At 35.0% G+C, this 20,023-nt stretch overlaps 2 protein-coding genes across 2 annotated transcripts; one reads left to right on the top strand and one right to left on the bottom strand.

Moving 5' to 3' along the window:
- Nucleotides 1–1,919: 1,919 nt before the first annotated feature.
- On the bottom strand, nt 1,920–2,841 carry LOC144443225 (amine sulfotransferase-like). Its single transcript, XM_078132644.1, has one exon. The coding sequence runs from the start codon at nt 2,829–2,831 to the stop codon at nt 1,920–1,922; it is 912 nt and encodes a 303-aa protein (XP_077988770.1). The 5' UTR covers nt 2,832–2,841.
- Nucleotides 2,842–3,961: 1,120 nt separating this feature from the next.
- On the top strand, nt 3,962–9,816 carry LOC144443218 (cytochrome P450 2F2-like). The gene is made up of 4 exons (XM_078132632.1): nt 3,962–4,014; nt 6,480–6,784; nt 7,369–8,337; nt 9,378–9,816. Exons 1-4 carry the CDS (start codon nt 3,962–3,964, stop codon nt 9,554–9,556), a joined length of 1,506 nt encoding a protein of 501 aa, XP_077988758.1. The 3' UTR covers nt 9,557–9,816.
- Nucleotides 9,817–20,023: the final 10,207 nt, after the last annotated feature.

Genomic DNA, 20,023 nt, shown 5'->3' with positions numbered 1-20,023 from the left:
CTGATAGGAAGAAATAAATAACACAGAGACCATTTGGTAAACAATGGAAACCTGAACTAGACACTCACACAGAAAAAATATAATAAAATTAAATAAAAAATCTACTTACCCCACCTATTCTAAAATTGAGCGTAATCGGAACCACACAATTTTTATTAGGCCTTTAATATATGGCAACGGTATGTCCTTCAGGTGTATTCAGGCGAAGCTGACAACACTTAGAGGACGCCACAGTCAACCATTAAAGCTAGGCCTCAATTGGTGCACACAAAAAATATGTGCCTCATTAGCATTTCAGAACGTTCAAATATCAATCTCACCTTGTAACATTCCATGAACACAGACAGATAGGAAGTGCACGATTGATGACAAAATGGACGAACATACTTTAATAGCCATGAATTAATCAGAGCGATGCGATCAGGATTCAACTTACTCTTCCGAGACGTTAAATTCAATAGTTTGTATTCGTTTGTTTTCTGAAATCAAAACTTGTGAGCACCAAAACTATTTCTCATATGTTATCAAGATCATAATAAACACAATGTATCTGGTTTCCTGAATCGGGCATGATAAATAAAATCAGTTGAGTTGAATGTATGTATTATATACTTCAAGTTTATTGTCGGAGTGTGTGTCATATTAATATCTGTGTAGTCTACAAGCCAGTATTTGCCTTATAAGTTTATCAACAATTTGTTTACTATGGAACACCACCAGGGAGTGAAAGGTTGCACTGATAAATAGAGAAACTCGCCAGTAGGTACAAAATGCAGTTTTAGCAGCTTGAGACAGGCTAACATTCATGACTGGTTGAACACTATTGTAAGAATAGGGTCAGGCCGGGTCAAGGATAAACTATGCAGTGTCACACTACAGTCAATAAAGTATGGTACGGTCACATAGTTTGATTACGAGTGTCACTCTAGTTTTTAGCACAACTGATCTGAAAAGGTTCAGTAGTATTATAGGCATGGCAAAGTGTCTGTCTGTCTGTCTGTCTGTCTGTCTGTCTGTCTGGATGTGTGGAAGTGTGTAAACAACTTGAAGTCAAAAACTGCTGGACTGATTGCCATGATATTTGTGGGTATATTACCTTGGGTATCTGGTTGGGAAATTGTTCAAATCAAAATGATCTTACCATCAATGTGTGATTTGGGTAAAAATATGTGATTTTTTTGTCAAAACACTTAAACTCCAAAACTTCTCTGCAGATCGGTCTGAAATTTGGTTGGAACAATCTTAGATGTGTTTAGATTAAGAATTGTTCATGACATGATGATCCCATCAGTGATATGCAAATTAGGTATGAAAATCTGTCTTTTTGGTCAAAAATCTATCATTCCAAAACAGATTAGGTTGAAATTTATTGGGGATGATCTGGCGATGTGTAGATCGATGAAGCTGTATTCATAACATGATAATCCCATCAGCGATATGCAAATTAGGTCTAAAAATATCAATTTTTGTAAAAAAAAAAAATTCCTTGTATCTTGAAACTGTATGGTGAATGGGAAGTCCCAAAAATGCAAATACATAGCAACAAATCAACATTTAAGCTTACAGAATAACACGTACGCCTTGATTTTACATGAGCATAAATTATCCTTGGAGTAAATGTTTTTACACATGACATGCAACACAGTGTAATGTGATGATTGTCCTGTAGTTTTCGCGTTATGTTTATATTTATCCTTCCTGGCACAATACAAAGGACGAGGAAAAAAGTTGAAACATTTTCGGTTGTCTGTAGATGCCGTGTGAGAATGACATAATGTACATATAATATTGATTAAGAAACTATATTTAGCTTTCGAGACAGGTGTCTGTTTGCCAGGTGACTCTCAACTGGCAATTACATATTTATAATTTGACAGTTTGTAATTAGTCAAGTTCCGTCTCAGCCCTTTTCCACGCATTTATTCCAAATTAAAACCCAACCCGCGTTTCTCTAATTCGGATGTTATTTCTCTGTCGAATATTTCATTTTGGGCAACAGTAAAGTAATGTTTCCAGTTTCCGACTTGGCCTTTACGGAAGTATTTCCCTCCCTCCTTCCACGATGTATCGTCCCTTACAACCATGGTAACAGTGTCATCACCAGCGGCTCTCATGCTATCAATGTGACACCGATTAACCACTGCATCAATTTCTTCATCCGACTTTGGACGACCCAAGAAACGGACAATTTTGGCCAAAACTGACTTCATATCTCTCTTCATATCTTCGTATGTCACGTGACAAACGTTGTCGTTAACCCTGTACCGTTTCCATGCCAACACGTTGTCAATCCAAGGTCCATACCATACTTTGCCATTAACAAAAGCCTCAAACCATTCATCCCATGTCAAATTCATTTCGGCAAACTTAACGGATTTTACAAAATTGTAGAAGGAGACACATACATCTTTGGGATTTCTCGTTATATATATAATCTTACACTTGGTTTTTCCTTCTTGCCAAGCTTTGTGAAAGAATTGAGGTGGGACATGACATATGAGCAGCCGTGGTGATGGTAGCTGTTCCAACGATGATTTTAGAGATCTAACCTGTTCAGCATATAAGCCTTCCTTCCCCTCCGTACTTTCATAGAACTGACCTAATCGAGCCATCTTCCCTGTACTCGGTAACTTCCAATTCAGATCAGGGTATAACTTGGATATGGCGTTAAACATCCAAATAGTCCCAGACTTTGGGAATGTCTGAACGATTATATCATCATCGCGGATATCCCAGTCGTTGATGCGACGTTCTTTGACAAAGTTTTCATCATGTACACTTTTCACAAAGTAGCAGCCGTCTTGAAAGAACACTGGCCATTTTTCTTCCATGTTTGCAATCGGCGACTTCAGAACAGGTCAAAGTATATTCACAGGTCAGCATGAATTTTAGCTGTCAGTTGATTTGTCAGGACAAAGGGTAAGTGTCGCTCAGGTGATTTATGGGTGGGACTTTGGACACAAATACACTTCATATATGGGCCTTTATATGAATCCGTAACAAAACCTTGCTCAATTTGTTTCAATAGGTAACTTGATAATCGTTCAATCATTTATTTGAGTACACATAACAAAACCCTGGGGAGTTGTTAATGGTACAAAACATAAAAGGAAAATAATAACAAAACTAATAAACTATCTCAAAGAACCATTACATAACATAATAAAACTAATGAACTACAAAAGCTATTCAATGTAAAGAAAGAGAAAAATAATGTATGGTAATTAGACAGATTTATAGAGATGTATATTTTATTATGTATTACAATTATTTTGTAGGTGGTGGTCTCTTTGTATATTGCTTAATTTGATATATTTGCCAAGTGCAATAATTAGATTTGTGTTGTTCATTGTTTCTTTAAATTTTTGTTCTTCTGGTAAGTTTCTAAAATTATCAATATATATATATCAGCTTCATTAAATAGGTCTTGCCTGTGTAAATCATAAATGGGACATTGTAGAACAAAGTGTTTTTCGTCTTCTATTTGTGTTGAATTGCATGTTTTACATAATCTACTTTTTGCTGGTATTTTGTTGTAACAGCCTTTTTCAATTTCAAGCTTGTGGTCACTTAGTCTAAATTTACTGATTATTACTCTTAGTTCAGTATTATTTAATTTTATTGAATAAGGTTCAAGCTTAAAATCTGATTTAATAATACAGAGGCCGAAGTGTATTTGTGGTTATATTTATTTTTTATTAAGCAAATGTTTGTATTTTGGAAGGTAGACGTATTTAAACATCTACCGTGTTAGTCAGCTAGAAGTGAATAAAGTTGAGGCGGTTCGACCAATTCGCTAAACTCACGACACTGTACTCAAAAATACGACCTGCTTGCGCCAGTTGCCTTCATTCTGGTGTCACTATTACACACAACTGCAGGGTAATATCAAATTTACAAGTTTCATGTTACTTGAAAATATCTCAAGCATGTGAGAAATTGGATGTGAAAGAATACCGGCATGATTTTGCTTGCGGGTATTCTTTTTGAGGATCACATGAAGAAAGATGTTCGGTAGGTACTTTTGTGAAAGTACTGCAGTCCATCAGACTGCACAGTTATAAATACAGAAGAGAACGGTACATAGAAATTGATACAATTAAGACTTAGCAGATTTTTAAAGGAAAGTTCATGTTATAGTAAAAAATATATATATAATAACTTTTAATTGAATTCAACACAAAGCGAATACACTAGAGACAAAATTGTTCAGATTTTAAATCTAAACAATTTTGTCTCTAGTGTGAATTCCATATATTGATACCAAATAGATATTTCTCAGATAGTCAGCAAAATATATGTATTTGTACGTTCAAGACAAGATCGTCTGCCAAATGTGAAGGACATCACTTGTATCAATCATTTGTTCCTACAGATTATATATTCCCTAACATGTAACTATGGAAAGTCATGGAGTCAAGATTCAAGTGGATGTCACAGCTTTTTCCTTCAACTGATCTTCTATCTATCTTCTCTTCAACAAAGATCAGTTTAGGTATAATCTGTCAAGAGGATATATGTATCACTTACCAGATCTTCTGACCTTATCGCACTGAGTCCCCAGCATATATAATGGTGGAATTTTACATCATATGCGATATGCAAATGTAAATGTAAGGAAACATATGTCATGTTTATTTTCATCGATTTGATTGATTTGGAACAACAGCTCTTTCCTCCAATGATATAGTTTGAACTTCCTAAGAAACTAACATTTAGGAGAAATTTATATTCCATTCCTGCCACAAACATATATTACATGTAAGTACTTCGGGGTAAATACATTTTGTAATTTCCCACAAAGGTTCCTAGTTTTAGGGATTTAATATTAGCAAATCACATCAGTATGTGATAAAGTAGTCACGCTTCCACTTTAGTGTTATGCTAGCACGGTCAATTTTGCATAATTTATGTGGTAACCCTTCAGTGACACGACCGGCATGCCAATACAATGTAATTACGTGATATACGTAGACAGATTCAACTGACTGTATACACTTAGGACGTTACAAGAGGTAGGAACATGTCAGTTATTTACTCCTCAAATGATGTAATGATCGAGGTACTACGTTGGTCTAAATGGACTTGGAATTTACAACATACTGTATATGAATTATTGCAAAGGGGTATTTTAGTCCCAAATGTTGCCTCGACGACTTCAGGGCATACCAGAAGAGGCGGATGATAAATGTCGTGTATCTGCCGGTCTATCGCCACTTCTAGACCTCAATAGTTGTGACCCCCATCCCACCCTTCTCCACTGGTGACTGTCGTAGATGTAATTCTCTCAGCCAATGTAGCTAGGCCTCCAATCAATCCTTCGTCCGTGATTCAGTCTATATTTTCAATGTTTCAAACGATATAAATCTTTGATGTCAGGTCAAGGAACTGCACATACATATTTACGTGTAATTACCCGCATCGAAACCAAAACACTATTGTTCAAACATAGTGGAGGTTTCACAACCGCTATTTACCAAACGAAGCAAATGGTGAAGTTGCTTAGCTATTGCTCACAAACTACTGCACAAGGTACATAACACTGTTCATCAGCACTCGCAATCCGTCATATCAGAGCAATTCTCATCAAACCCATATATTCATAACTGTGTGTTTGCCTACCCTCACATGCCGGGGCCAAAGGCGTAATATTTACCCGTCGTTGAATAACAAATCATCGAGGTGACCTTTGTATTGCTGCGCCTTTACAAAACAAACAGTTTCTAATACAGTTACCATGGTTACCTCAGATTTTAGGAGTGTATAGAGAAGTAGCCACAAACGACTGCATACTTTTCGATTCGCTCTCTCATTAATATTGGTATAAAAATCTGTCCTTTTCTCAATATTGCTAAACTCTTATTTAACATTTCTTTGCAATAGAATACAGCAATCTTGTCATTCTACATACCTATCATAGTACAGTCAACCGGTTTGTCACTACTTTACACCAAGCGTTGTTTCAATGGCCCTTCAGTTATGATTTCATAATTGAATGTTTTGCAGTTGTATGAGTATTATTACACAAAACGTAAAACTGCTTCAACTTTTATTTTTGGGATGTAAAAACATACCTACATTATACATACACACACTCATGCACATAATGTAAAGCATACTTATATTATAACGGGTTTCACTTCTACACTATTCTGTAGCTTCTTGTTGACAATTTGATTATCATTATTGGTTGCAGCATAAGTGTGTAGAGCAGAATATATCCTCGATTTTCCTATAGCTTTCCTGTTTTAGTATCCGTAAACATAGATCTTGTTGGAGTGGCCCGCTCCTAGATCTTTACCATAGGCATAAGTATTACAAATGGGCGTTATCAGAAAGACAAAAAGATTGCATAATTTGACCACTGGGAGCGCTGTTTGGAAATAGCTGTTTGCCCAGACTTCCTTGTATTGTTTGGTATAGAGAGTGAGATTCCTTTCTTTACTTATAATTTCTGTATTTCCTTTTCACCTCTGCAGTAATCAACCAGAAATGATTACAGAGATACTAATATCCACAGTCGTCTTTTTGGTGACATGGTGGTTGATAAATCGACCAAAACATCTGCCACCAATTGTTGGTATTCTACCGTATCTTGAGGACAACTCAGGATATTGGTGCACTGCTATGTCTCGAAGATATGGGGATGTATTTGCTATGAAGCTAGGTGGTCAACTAGCAATTGTATTAAATAGTTATGAAGTGATACGAGAGGCCTTTGTAAAAAATGGAGGTGTGTTTTCTGGAAGACCACACGACGTCCATTCGATGGTTAAAAGAGAAGGTATGTTCATTTCAACGCTTATAAGCCTTAGTGTGCCAAAGATGACAATTCTGGAGTAGTACTTAAGCTTGTATCAAATTTTCTGACTAGGACAAGCTAATCGTCATACTATTTTTTATTGATGATGATCACAAAAACGTGCTTGCTATACTCCCTGTGATGTGTGTGTGTGTGTGTGTGTCGAGCAACTTACAGTCAGAAACTGTTGGGAAGATTGCAGTGATGTACAACAATGTAGAAATGTGTTTTATGTAAATGAATACTTGAGAAATTGCTCAGAATATTTTTTATTTACACTTGAAAAAAAAGAAGTGATTTTGGTCAATCCAACTTCATCTGAGACTTTCTGTAGTACTAGGCTGACCAGTCAAATACTTGATGTGAACGTTTTTAGGATATTACATGTAATTAGTATCAAGACGTAGAAGTGTTGAACTTCAAGAGATGGTGACTACACTGTGGATATAAACATTGACGACATTCAGTTTGTTATGCCAATTTAGACGATATTTGGTCGCAATATTTAAAACTCCAATATATATTGTCCTATATTTTTTTCGTTCTCTCTAATTTTTCGGTTGAAGACACTATTGCTCGACAGCCAGATAAGAAGTGGAAAACACTAAGAACACTTTACAAAGTGGCATTTCGTCGTTTTGGTATAAATAAAGACGCAGGGGTAATAGAGGTGAAAAGTCTTGCAGAAATCGGACATCTTTGCGGGCTTCTGGACAGCAAAGAAGGGCGTGAAATACCAAACTTTCTGACTGAAGTCAAGAAATTTACCTGTAACGTTATCACATCGATCGTTTATGATGTTAGGTACGATTATGACAGTGATTTGTACAACACAGCACAAAACAACATTTGTGTGGAAACACGCCAGACATACTATATGTCAAAACTACGTAACACTTTCAATTTTTTTACGCGACATTTCGCTTTTATGACGAAGAAAGCAGAAATAGTGCATGACGTTTCACGTGAGATGGCCGCCAGACATATTGAAGATCATAAATATAGCCTTGATCCAAAGCATTCTAGAGATATACTTGATACTTTCCTGAACGCAACAGACTCTGGTGCTGATTTTCGACTGGAAAATTTAGATGCCTCGTCCTTGGCAGGGGAATTTGGTAATCTGCTACATACTGCAACTTCAAGTTTACCTTTGGCAATAACGTGGATGTTTTTGTATATGGCCGATCATCAGCGGATCCAAAAATCAGTGCAGCGAGAGTTAGATGAAGGACATACAGATAATGAAACATGGATACAAATCTCTGAACGCAGACAATTACCGTACACGACTGCTTGCATAAATGAGGTAATACGACATAAAATGTGCAATCCAATTGGAGTTTATCATGCCACCTCTGCCGACATACGTTTCCGAGGTTTTGACATTCCGAAGAATACGATGGTAATTGCAAATTTACACTCTGTACATATGGCTGAACGATATTGGAAGAACCCACAAGTGTTTGAGCCAAATCAGTGGATAGAAGATGGCAAGTTTGTCGTACGAGAGGGATTTATGCCGTTTTCTGTCGGTAAGACGTGGGATTTACTTTGTAATATTAATTCTTTTAAGGTGAAAATGATATGTTAGTACCAGGTACTGAGATTGCTACCGTATCTTTATGCCATCGTCCTCCTCCTCCTCCTCCTCCTCCTCCTCCTCCTCCTCATCATCATCATCTTCATCATCATCATCATCATCATCATCATCATCATCATCATCATCATCATCATCATCATCATCATCATCATCATCATCACCACCACCACCACCACCACCACCACCACCACCACCACCACCACCACCACCACCATCGTCGTCATCATCATCATCATCATCATCACCATCATCATCATCATCATCATCATCATCATCATCATCATCATCATCATCATCATGATATGATACGATATGATATGATATGATATGATATGATATGATATGATAACAGATTTATATAGCGCCTGGTATCCATTTAAAATGTTCACTGGCGCTTTACAAAGTGTCACTTAAATATGCTCTCTCAAAAAAAGTAGGTCTTTAGCCTAGATTTGAAAATTTCAGTACTTGATGCTGAACGAATATGACTTGGAAGATCATTCCACAAGGTAGCAGCGGCATATGAGAAAGAACGATCACCATAGAATCTGAGTCTTGTTCGTGGAGTTTTAAGAGAAACTTTGTCACTTGAGCGGAGAGATCTGGTTGGTTTATTAAGTTCGATGAGTGTAGTGAGGTAGTCAGGTGCGGTGCCGTTCAAAGCTTTGTAGGTAAGAAGTAATCATCATCATCATCATCATCATCATCACCACCACCACCACCACCACCACCACCATCATCATCATCTTCTTCTTCTCAGCATGGATATTCATAAGTGGTTCATAATATTTCAGATAATTGCACACTTTGATTCACAAAGTGACATCGACTTTGTTGACAAGAATTTAATGTCAGAGTGGAGTATGATTTTATGCATCATTTTACTTCATCAGTTTTAAATCATATATATTCTTTTTAATATGATCGATCGTTAACTCATTGTGGTTTCTTTATACATATATCTACTTACAGGACCTAGGCTGTGTGTAGCAAAACAGTTAGCTGAACAAGAGATATTCTTGGTCTTCGCGAATCTGATGAAGCGATTCTGTTTTCTGCCACCAGAGGGCGACGATGGCATCGACTTAAAGTCCACAAATCATAGTTTGCCTACCCCGGTAGTTTCCATGCTTCGAGTTGTCCGAAGATAAAAGTCTTTCCATGCATAAAGCAAACATTATGAACAGATTAAGCTAAAAATCAATATTCAAAATATAGTCAGGACTGCTTGCAGATGTTTTAAAACTCTTTTTACATCCATTCTGAGATGTTACACCAAATTAGTGAATACTATGGTATATTTATATATATATCCAGATATTCAAAGTGAAGACACTTATTTGACCATACTACAACGTAATGATTGGTAACAGGACTTCACATCACTGCTGGAAGGGCTACTACTTTAATTACTCCAATATCATTAATATTCCAATGTTGCCTTGAAAGATCATATCAACTCCAATATCATTAATCTTTTGCCTTGAAAGGTCATATATCATTGCACTTATGCATTATAATCAGGAATATCTCCTTGGTATGAATTATACATATGAAAATTATAAATCAATAAAAGCAGAGATAAGGGCTTTTCCTGTCAGTTGATAGCAGTAATCAATACAAGTGTACTAAATGCAGAAATAAGTCTGACTGGACTTTTTCCATCAGTTGGTAGCAGTAATCAATACAAGTGTGCTAAATGCAGAAATAAGTCTGACTGGACTTTTTCCATCAGTTGGTAGCAGTAATCAATACAAGTGTGCTAAATGCAGAAATAAGTCTGACTGGACTTTTCCTTTAAGTTGATAGCAGTAATCAATACAAGTGTACTAAAGGTAGAAATAAGTCTGACTGGACTTTTCCTTTTAAGTTGATAGCAGTTATCAATACAAGTGTACTAAAGGCAGAAATAAGTCTGACTGGACTTTTCCTTTAAGTTGATAGCAGTAACCAATACAAGTGTACTAAAGACAGAAATAAGTCTGACTGGACTTTTCCTTTAAGTTGATAGCAGTAATCAATACAAGTGTACTAAAGGCAGAAATAAGTCTGACTGGACTTTTCCTTTAAGTTGATAGCAGTAATCATTACAAGTGTACTAAATGCAGAAATAAGTCTGACTGGACTTTTCCTTTAAGTTGATAGCAGTAATCAACACAAGTGTGCTAAATGCAGAAATAAGTCTGACTGGACTTTTCCTTTAAGTTGATAGCAGTAATCAATACAAGTGTACTAAATGCAGAAATAAGTCTGACTGGATTTTTCCTTTAAGTTGATAGCAGTAATAAATACAAGTGTGCTAAATGCAAAAATAAGTCTGATTGGACTTTTTCTGTCAGTTGATGGCAGTAATTAATACAAGTGTACTAAATAAGTCTGACTTGGCATGACATCCCATGCACACGTTAATATGAATGATTGTACATGCCAATTCACACAGGCACAAATGTCCACACAAAAAGTACACATGGTACACATCATGTGTATGCATACATACAAAAACAAACATAGAAATACACTATTCAAAGAAAACATACAAATTCTAGTCATTTTCTTGCATATCACGTATTTATTAGTAATTCTATATAATCAATATTTACATGCTTAATATTATTCAAGTATAAACATTCCCTTCTAAAATATCTTCATTTAATAAATACATTATCAAAATATTGTAAATAATGAAAATTAAAAGTATAGCACCAGTTTACTTTCTGCATTGATTTCTGTATAAATAACATTAAAATAGTTATCACAAAAGGGATCAATAAGAATTCATACACAAGTATGAAAATTACAAAATAGTCATAATGAATAAAACTTCTCCAACGTTGATAAAACATTAAACATTTCAAAGGATTTCAATCAGGAGTATTTCAGTGTAAAATTTGGCACCATGAAATAATGCTGTCACTTTCCCATTTGGATAGCGCCCTCTATCACAGGTTTACCACAAGATAGACATTTGTTTATGTATATGTCCATGGTAGACAACAACAATAGTTCTACTAAAGTTTTGGTAGAAAGATTTTATATGTGAGTTAATGATTTGAATAAATATTTTAGTTTTCTTTCCTACAAGAGTTATATACATGGGAGCTAGTATCAGAACAAACAAATGAAAGAAGTTGAATCAATGTCTGTTGTTTGGCAGATGTTAGATGTGAAATTTACTAGCCAGTTTACTGAGTATTTGGGGAGTGAAATGAAGTAGACTATGTGACAACACCTCAGAAATGAAATACAAGCAGTGTCAGAAACTGGCTATCCATCATTTCTTAATCCATGAGATTAGATTATTTTAAAATTCTGTTCACGCCCTTAGTTAAAAAGATCTGACCCTCTCCTCCTTCAGTGCAAGTATTACTGAACTATTGTAAACTGAACGATAATGAGACTATAATACAGATTTTAAATCAAGCACTGTACTGTGTACATGTGTTAACCAGTAGCGGCTGACAGTTGTACTCTGCACCTTGATGTCATGCACTAAACATGTACTATATTCTACCCCTACTTACAACTCATTCACAACAACCAGTACCACTCTGACCTGTGTATGTGACTTCCTGAATACATAGTGACAAAACACCACCTCCAGGGTAGCTTTGTTAGTCTGATCACGTTTGGTATCTAGACCTACACAAGGTCACAGGATGTACATATGTATATACACAAATCAAAGAAACATTGTGCACTGGTTGTCTATTTTTTGTCTCTCTCTTTGTTGTCTGGTTTAATAGACAACTTAATCTCCTGGCTACATTATTCATCTAACTTGCTGTAGAGGTGCACTGTTTAGCATAGCTCAAAGTATTAGGTTTTTAAAACAAGACTTAAGTTACATCTCTTTGAGAGAGTTTACATGTACAATAATCTACAGTTAAGTATCACTGATTGCTGTAAGTGTTGTACAAAATGTCATTATTTTGATTTGGTTTGAGTTAAATTTGAATGGGTAGACAATCTGACGTTTGACAGTTTGAATTTAAGAGACACAAATCTTAGAGAGAGCAAACATCATGGTAATGTTTAACCTGTCCATACCTGGAGACCAGTGTATCTTTAATAGTTCAAATCAAAAGGCTGATATTGCTGGAGTTGATTGACATGCTCATTCCATGGCCGCTTTAAAAATTATCTCACATTTACAAATTAATTGTTTGTTTGTCAGAAAACAAGAATGTGTGATTCCATATATAGACTCTAATCATACTAAATTTATTTCAAATTTCAAAATGTAAATTATTTTTCAACATAAGATTCCCCCTTGGCATATTTTCTTAGTAGAATACAACAGGTACTTACAGCTGCCTAGTTTTTTTGATTTGGTTAGAAAATGAAAACACTTGATGTTTCCTTCACAATTACTAATTGCATGAAAAATTTAACCTTGAATTAAGTTTGTTAGTATTTGTGTCTATGTATAGAGCAAGAAGTCACCATTGTTACCAGATGAATAAGTCTTGTAGACTTGAAACATTCCATGGACTATTTAATTTCCAATTGTGAGTTTTGTTTATATTGGTATTATATCTTCATATTCATTAATTCAAGTTTGAGTTCATACAATAGTAAAATTCCTTTCATTGAAGGTTTTACCATAAAAATGACAGCTAAAACAGGAATCATTCGCCAAAAGACTACAGGTAACTTATTTACATTTTATAATCAAAGTTGATTATTTGGCAAAATGAGGTTGTTATTTTACTTACTAAAAACACTTTTGCTGTTCAACTTATCAAGATTGTTACTGAGAAATCCAACTGAAAAGTTGAAATAATGTAGACAAACTCTCCCTTCAATCACAATTCTGGTGTGTTCAACAGTAAAAGTACTCTTTTATCTAGCAAGTAAAACAACCTAAGCTTCTCAAATCATCAGTTTTGATCATTAACTGATCAAATGTTATGTATATAGTCTTCTGGTGAATACTTTCTGTTTAGAAGCATTTATAGGCACTAATTAAATTGTACAAAAATTCCAAGTAAAAATATTATAGGAAAATGTCTATATATCTATAATATTACAAGCAGTTAGTAAATTAACTGTGGCCTGGTTTCAGAGTAGGTTGACCTAAATTGAACAGTTTATACACATACAGTAGAAAATGCAAAGGTTCATTGTCTTTTGATTACCTAACTAAATATGCAATGTAAATGAACTTGAAAATAACATGGCTTAAAATAGTATGAATGTCAATTAAATGTATTTTGATGCAAAAAGAATTGGTTGAAATGAAATAGTTTCAACCAATTTGTCAGGAGTACACAAACTATTTTAACACCATGTTTAGATTTGATTGTCATAAACTCAGTAACTACACCATACCTGTATCAACATTACTTATAAATTGAAATGTTTATCAATTTATCAAAACCCCCCCCCCCCATTAACCATTGGTATAATTGATAAAGTCATTTATCAATTTATCAACCCCCCCCCCCCCCATTAACCATTGGTATAATTGATAAAGTCATTTATCAATTTATCAACCCCCCCCCCCCCCCCCCATTAACCATTGGTATAAATGATAAAGTCATTTATCAACCCCCCCCCCCCCCCATTAACCATTGGTATAATTGATAAAGTCATTTATCAATTTATCAACCCAACCCCAAACCCCCAACACAAAACAACAAGACAGTATTAATAAATGGCAATATGGCTACCTAAGAATTCAATACATAGCTTGAAAGAGGACAGTTCCTCTTCTTTACTCTCATCTGTGTATTGCAAATCAAAATATTGAGTTGTCATTATAACACTTCCAATCACTTTACATAAGGTATTATTCCATGGGTTTTGCCATTATGCTTTTTTAGTCCCACTTAAATTACTATTCTTCTCTTTGGCCTTGGAACATAGACATTCTCTCTGTTCAATTGTTGGAGAGTCAGACGGGACCAATTATAAAGTCTTCAAGTTATATTCTAGTAGTGGATTCACAGATTCAGTGTGTAAGTACTGTCCAGTGATGATTACTACAGGAAATGAGATGTAGTTCTAAGGCCAAGAAATCATGCATTCAAGGTTGGATGATCACAGACACAATACTGCAGTGCTACATCTTTGTCTTGGCAAACCTCAAATCTTTGATACAAACTCAGCTGTTTTACCTGTGAATATAAACACATGTAATGAGAGAGATAACAAACACAGCATGGCGGTATTGCTGTAGTAGGTTAGTGTAAGTCAGGCCCATCCTGGCAGCATTTACAATGTAACTAGCAATTTACTTTTAGTCAGCTGTAGGTTTCTGATCAGAGTGTAGTGAAGATGGGCAAATGTTTTAGAAATTGTTTAAGAGCATATGCTACACAATAACTATGTTGATGTATATAATATTAGTCTAGCTCTCTTTTTGAGAGGGTTATGGTGGAAGGAGGGGGGGGGGATATGCTTCTTTTTGGACTGAATGCTTGAATTGTATGTATACTATGCAGGTGTAACAAAAAATGAGTCAATATTCTGAACTCACTTGAAAATTTAGCTAAATGTTTACAGTTTTCAGTTAAGGTGATGATTACAGGGGAAAGTGACAACTCTTTGTACATCAGTGCCTTCCTACTACAACATTTCACAACATATCCTTCAACTGGGTCCACATGCCAACACCAACCAATCACTCTTGATGTTACATTTTGATATGCCATAACAACACAGCCAATCACTCTTGATGTTACATTTTGATCCAATGCCATAAAAACACCTACCAATCACTCTTGATGTTACATTTTGATTTGTTAACAACTGGTAGACTGAATTAGCTACTAAAACTATAATGTGATTTTGTAAGAAACTGGGTTTTCATATTTATTTTTGTGAGTATAAGGATATACACCTAGAGTCCAGTTGTGTGGGGATTTCTTGCTCTTGCCTTTTCCAATACCATGTCTGGCAAATGGCATAACATCATTACGTTGATGACATCGGAATGATTAGGACAAAAGCTACATGTATGTAGTCACTTCAAAAACTAGATTCCAATAAAGTAACTCTACTATTACTAATATTATAAAATGGAGTCAGGTATCAAATTCTATTCTACTTATCTCAGTAGTTACTACATTTTTATCACATTGTTAATATGGTGATGCAACATAAAAGACTGGTAAAGCCATGTCTTAGTTTTTAATTAGGTTTTCTAGATAGGGCCCTACTAAGTGGTGTTTTAAGTACACTTATGGGTAGTGTCAGACTCTTCATATTATATCACTATCTCATCATTAAAAACTGTAATTCTTAAATTCACATATTTGCTATATTACAAACCAACACTCTGTACATTGTCTCTGTTTTATTAAAAATATAAATATTTATGTTAATCCTTCAATTGACAAAATCAGAAAATTATAAAATGTATGTGCTTATACGTAACTATAAATATCCCATAATTTCCTTCACTTAGCCTTAAAATACTTGTAATACTTTGTAACACCAGGGTCATATCAAAACCACACAGTGACAATTAATGCTCACAATGTAAGTATTTCAACCTGTAAACCAAAGACAAAATTCTAGAGCTGAGAATGTGTACCTAATTAGTATATTTACCCGTTTGATATCATGTTGATCATCAATGACAGCCTGCCATGTGGTAGCCTTCTCCACTGTTTGAAATGTTATCTGATATAATTCATTCCATCTTGTATTAGGTGATGGGTTGCTATTTACAAATATATGTAGAATCTTGTGTAGATGTAGCTCCAAACAGGAACTTCTTGTATTCTGTTGTTGAATAGCTGTTTGTGTTTGTTTCTACAAGGTAAATAATAAATACAATAGTATGACCAGTCTTCCAACTAGAACATTTTCACACAGAGCTGAGAGATTAAGAAAACTTTCTGTGGATCTTGTACTCATTGCATACAATTATAGCAATAATGTTTACAGTATTACACTACAGTGTAAATACCAATAGTATGTGTGCTCACAGGTGCAAGTAATCCACTTGTATATATGCAACACTATAAGAATATGTGTCAGGAATGTCTGAAGGACTATACACCAAGATTGCAATTTATTAAGCATGAACCTTAGGCTATTAAGACTTGTTCTAATTCAATTATTAAACAATATAATATATATAGACTAAATTCATGTGTGTATATATATAATATATATCTCGCTCTCTCTTCCTATCTATCTATCTCCCCCCCCTCCTTCTCTCTCTCTCTCTCTCTCTCTCTCTCTCTCTCTCTCTCTCTCTCTCTCTCTCTCTCTCTCTCTCCCCCTCCCTCCCTCTCCTTCCCTCTCTCCCTCTCTCTCTCTCTCTCTCTCTCTCTCTCTCTCTCTCTCTCTCTCTCTCTCTCTCTCTCTCTCTCTCTCTCTCTCTCTCTCTCTCTCTCTCTCTCTCTCTCTCATACACATGTATATATAGATGTGTACAATACTCACTTGTTTATGTTTATTATTGATATATTCTATGGCTATGTCTGTCATACTGAAATGTTTGCTGCCCCACTCTGATGATTCAAGTTTCTGTTGAAATAAAATAACAAAGTAAGGATGAAAGGATTTAAATGGACAATGAGTATGCCAACCTAACAAATAGATGTTTATAAAACAAGGCAGTCTATCTAAGGTATACAAGTCTATAATTTGTTAGAATCCACTAGAGAAAAATCAAGTATCTCAATAATGTTTGGTAAAATTTAAAACTTTGTCGATATCATAACTACGGTAAATAAAGGGAGTAGTACTTAGTACACTAATACACCTACCCCAACATTTCAACAAAACAGAAATTTCACATTCATCTATATCTGTATATCATGTATGCTTCCCATTGTCTAATGTGCACACGTTTTACACTGTTCACCGAGAGAGAAACTTGTGACAGATATAAAGAGCAAATGGTCATTTCTCCTCCACACTTCATAAGAAGCCAAATGTCAAGTTGTAACGGCTGTTTGTGAGTTTGTTTTACCTTGAAGTCCCCTTTTACTCATCTTGGTAGTCAGTGATATACTGTGGCTGTCCAAATTATGATAGCTATAATTCTCCAAGATTAAACAAACCTTGTGGTTTTCTTTACGACTATTGCAATAAAGTGGCTAGGAAACACTCTTAAATAATGTTTATTTAAGTACAAGGATATATTGATAATATGATATCTCTCACCCTCATTGTACCACACACACAGCTCCATGACGGAAGGCCTGCTTCCTCACAACTTCGACTTCTGAGGATCATAAAAAGAAAAGATAAAATCTCATATAAAATTTTTTTTTCACTTGATCATGATTAAATAAGCAAGTTGCTGTATACTTTACAGAGATCAATTTATTGCTATATACTTTACAGAGATCATTTTGTTTGTATATACTTGTGCCATCAATGATATTTTGATAATCCCAACATTTTTCTTAGTTCAACCAAGGAAAATACAAGTGACCTAAGGGGCTTTGTCACTATGAGTTGGACTACAAAATGAGAAGAGACAAAAGTAAGTTCACGAGTATGTTTTGGCTGAATGAAAAAAATATAAGAAAATACAACTATAACTGCACATGAATAATTTATGACAATTGTGCAACTTTAATTTTGACACAAGTTCTAGCAACACAGAACTAATGATGTAGATGCACTTTGTTGTGACCTAGTACAGTCAGTGTATACATCCCATATATTTTGTTTTAGTGCATTAAACTTGGTCTGAGTGTGGTATAATGTAATGTGTGTACATCACATTTAGTCTACCAGTGATTTACAGTGCACTCATATAATGATTGCATACCAGCTGTTGTGGTGTTATTTTACAAAATGTAATTCTATATAAATGGCAGAATTTTATTGCATATAACATTACTGTTTCAATAGCCAAGGAATTTCCATACAAGCAATACAAACTTCACTCTACTAACATAACATGTACTGTAATCATGGTGTCCAAATTTGTCTTGCAGCCAGACTTGTGACTATCGTCTCTTCCTTAGTTAATAAGGTGCATGAAGTGCACCCCGAGCGACGAAGCTGTGAAAATGGCAGGATTTGCTTTCCTACATATAACATGTACTGCAGTGATCAGTGTGCAAATCTTTGCTGTCTAACAGAACATGTAGTTACAGTTTACTTACAAGTTTCAACTTTTTACTACCAGATGAAAACAGAGCTGTTTTAGAGAAAAGGAACATCCTGTACATCATAATACTATTTGGGCTCAGATTAATTTGAGTGTACAAGTGTAGCTGGCTTTGTCATAAATACATTCAACAAGATTTAAAAGCCTGGAAAACAGCTTGCTAACATTTGTTGGCACTGAAGGCACAGGAAGATTGAAGTCCAATGCAAACACAATTACCAATTTGTCTAAGAGCACCTCATTTATAAGATATGATATCTTTTCTTCTTCCCACTCTCAGGAATATATTTCCATGTACATAAGCTTTCTTGTTTTGGTGAACTGGAAAGCACACAGTTCCTGGTTTTGACAGAATTTGAAAACTTTCACCTCTAAAATGAAATACATCCTGCCAAAAGATGTAAGTTGATACATACCTTGAAATAACATTTGATAAAAGATTCTTAGATTGTGGTGCTAAAGTTCCACCAATGTCATCGATGTATGGATAATGTAGTAAAGATTTCATTGTTTTATGTAGATCTGCATGAACCTGTAAATAGAAAGTTATTAGTAAACTAGGGTTGCTGAGAAAATTCAGATTCCAAAGGCTGATGTTTCAAGGACCTGTCTTATTTTAACAGAAAATTCATCAATTTCTATTTTCAAATTTTTGTAACTTTTTCTAAAAACCATATGTGATTTACAAAGGTTATAACACACAAGCAGTTCAAAGTTTTACCTTTGAGATTTTGATCTGTCTTCTCTTGGTTGACAATGTTCATCAGAATGACAAATTTCATAGTTAAAGTTGATCATGAAAGCTCAATGCTAAAAACACTTTGAACTGCTTCTACATTACAAGGTTTAAAAATCATTTAATCTATCAAGCTGATGATTTTGCTTGTCATAAACTTTATGTGAATTCTTACTTTATTTTTCAGTCAAATCATGGACAGTGGAGAAGTTCTCAGTTCTCCACTGTCTATGGTCAAATTAAATGCTTTAAAAATACATGAAGCACTCTACAACATTGTGGTGATCCACTGAGTAAACAGAGATTAACTGAAGAGCAGGCAAATAAAACTTACATGTGTTAAAGACAGTTTAATAAACACTTCACAAAAGGGTTCTTATCAGGCAATTATTGGGGTTAATTGTTTGAAAATGACAAACATACTTGTACATACTAGTACTCAAGAGGTAGGTACACAGGTAATATCAAGTGTAAATAGTTTCACTTTGTCTTTGTTTACTATACATCAGTTCAAGTTTTGGCAAACTTCTCAACCACTCAAAAATTCAAATTTACAGGTATACATATCAGAACTCTGGTTGGTCAGGGCATAGAAGTATAACCCCACTTATTACTTATTTATACTTCCATGTGGGGTTACACTTCCATGTGGGGTTACACTTCTATGTGGGGCTATACTTCCATGGTCAGGGTGACAGCATGGAAGTATGGGGTTATACTTCTATGGAGAGAGAAATGTAGGCCTAAAAATAAGTGTCAACACTAAGTTCATCTTTTCTATCATTGTCATAAATT

This window comes from Glandiceps talaboti, chromosome 1 (genome assembly GCF_964340395.1).
Source record: "Glandiceps talaboti chromosome 1, keGlaTala1.1, whole genome shotgun sequence".
Lineage (NCBI taxonomy): Eukaryota > Metazoa > Hemichordata > Enteropneusta > Spengelidae > Glandiceps > Glandiceps talaboti.
The sequence above is the reverse complement of the archived record's forward strand: the minus strand, read 5'-3'. Positions and strand labels throughout refer to the sequence as shown.

Bases quoted from the DNA above. Each gene is read 5' to 3' on its own strand.
- LOC144443225 (XM_078132644.1), bottom strand. From the start codon at position 2,831: ATGGAAGAAAAATGGCCAGTGTTCTTTCAAGACGGCTGCTACTTTGTG.
- LOC144443218 (XM_078132632.1), top strand. From the start codon at position 3,962: ATGATTTTGCTTGCGGGTATTCTTTTTGAGGATCACATGAAGAAAGAT. The intron at 4,015-6,479 runs GTAGGTACTTTT...TCACCTCTGCAG, and splicing joins CACATGAAGAAAGATGTTCG to TAATCAACCAGAAATGATTA. The intron at 6,785-7,368 runs GTATGTTCATTT...TTTCGGTTGAAG, and splicing joins TTCGATGGTTAAAAGAGAAG to ACACTATTGCTCGACAGCCA.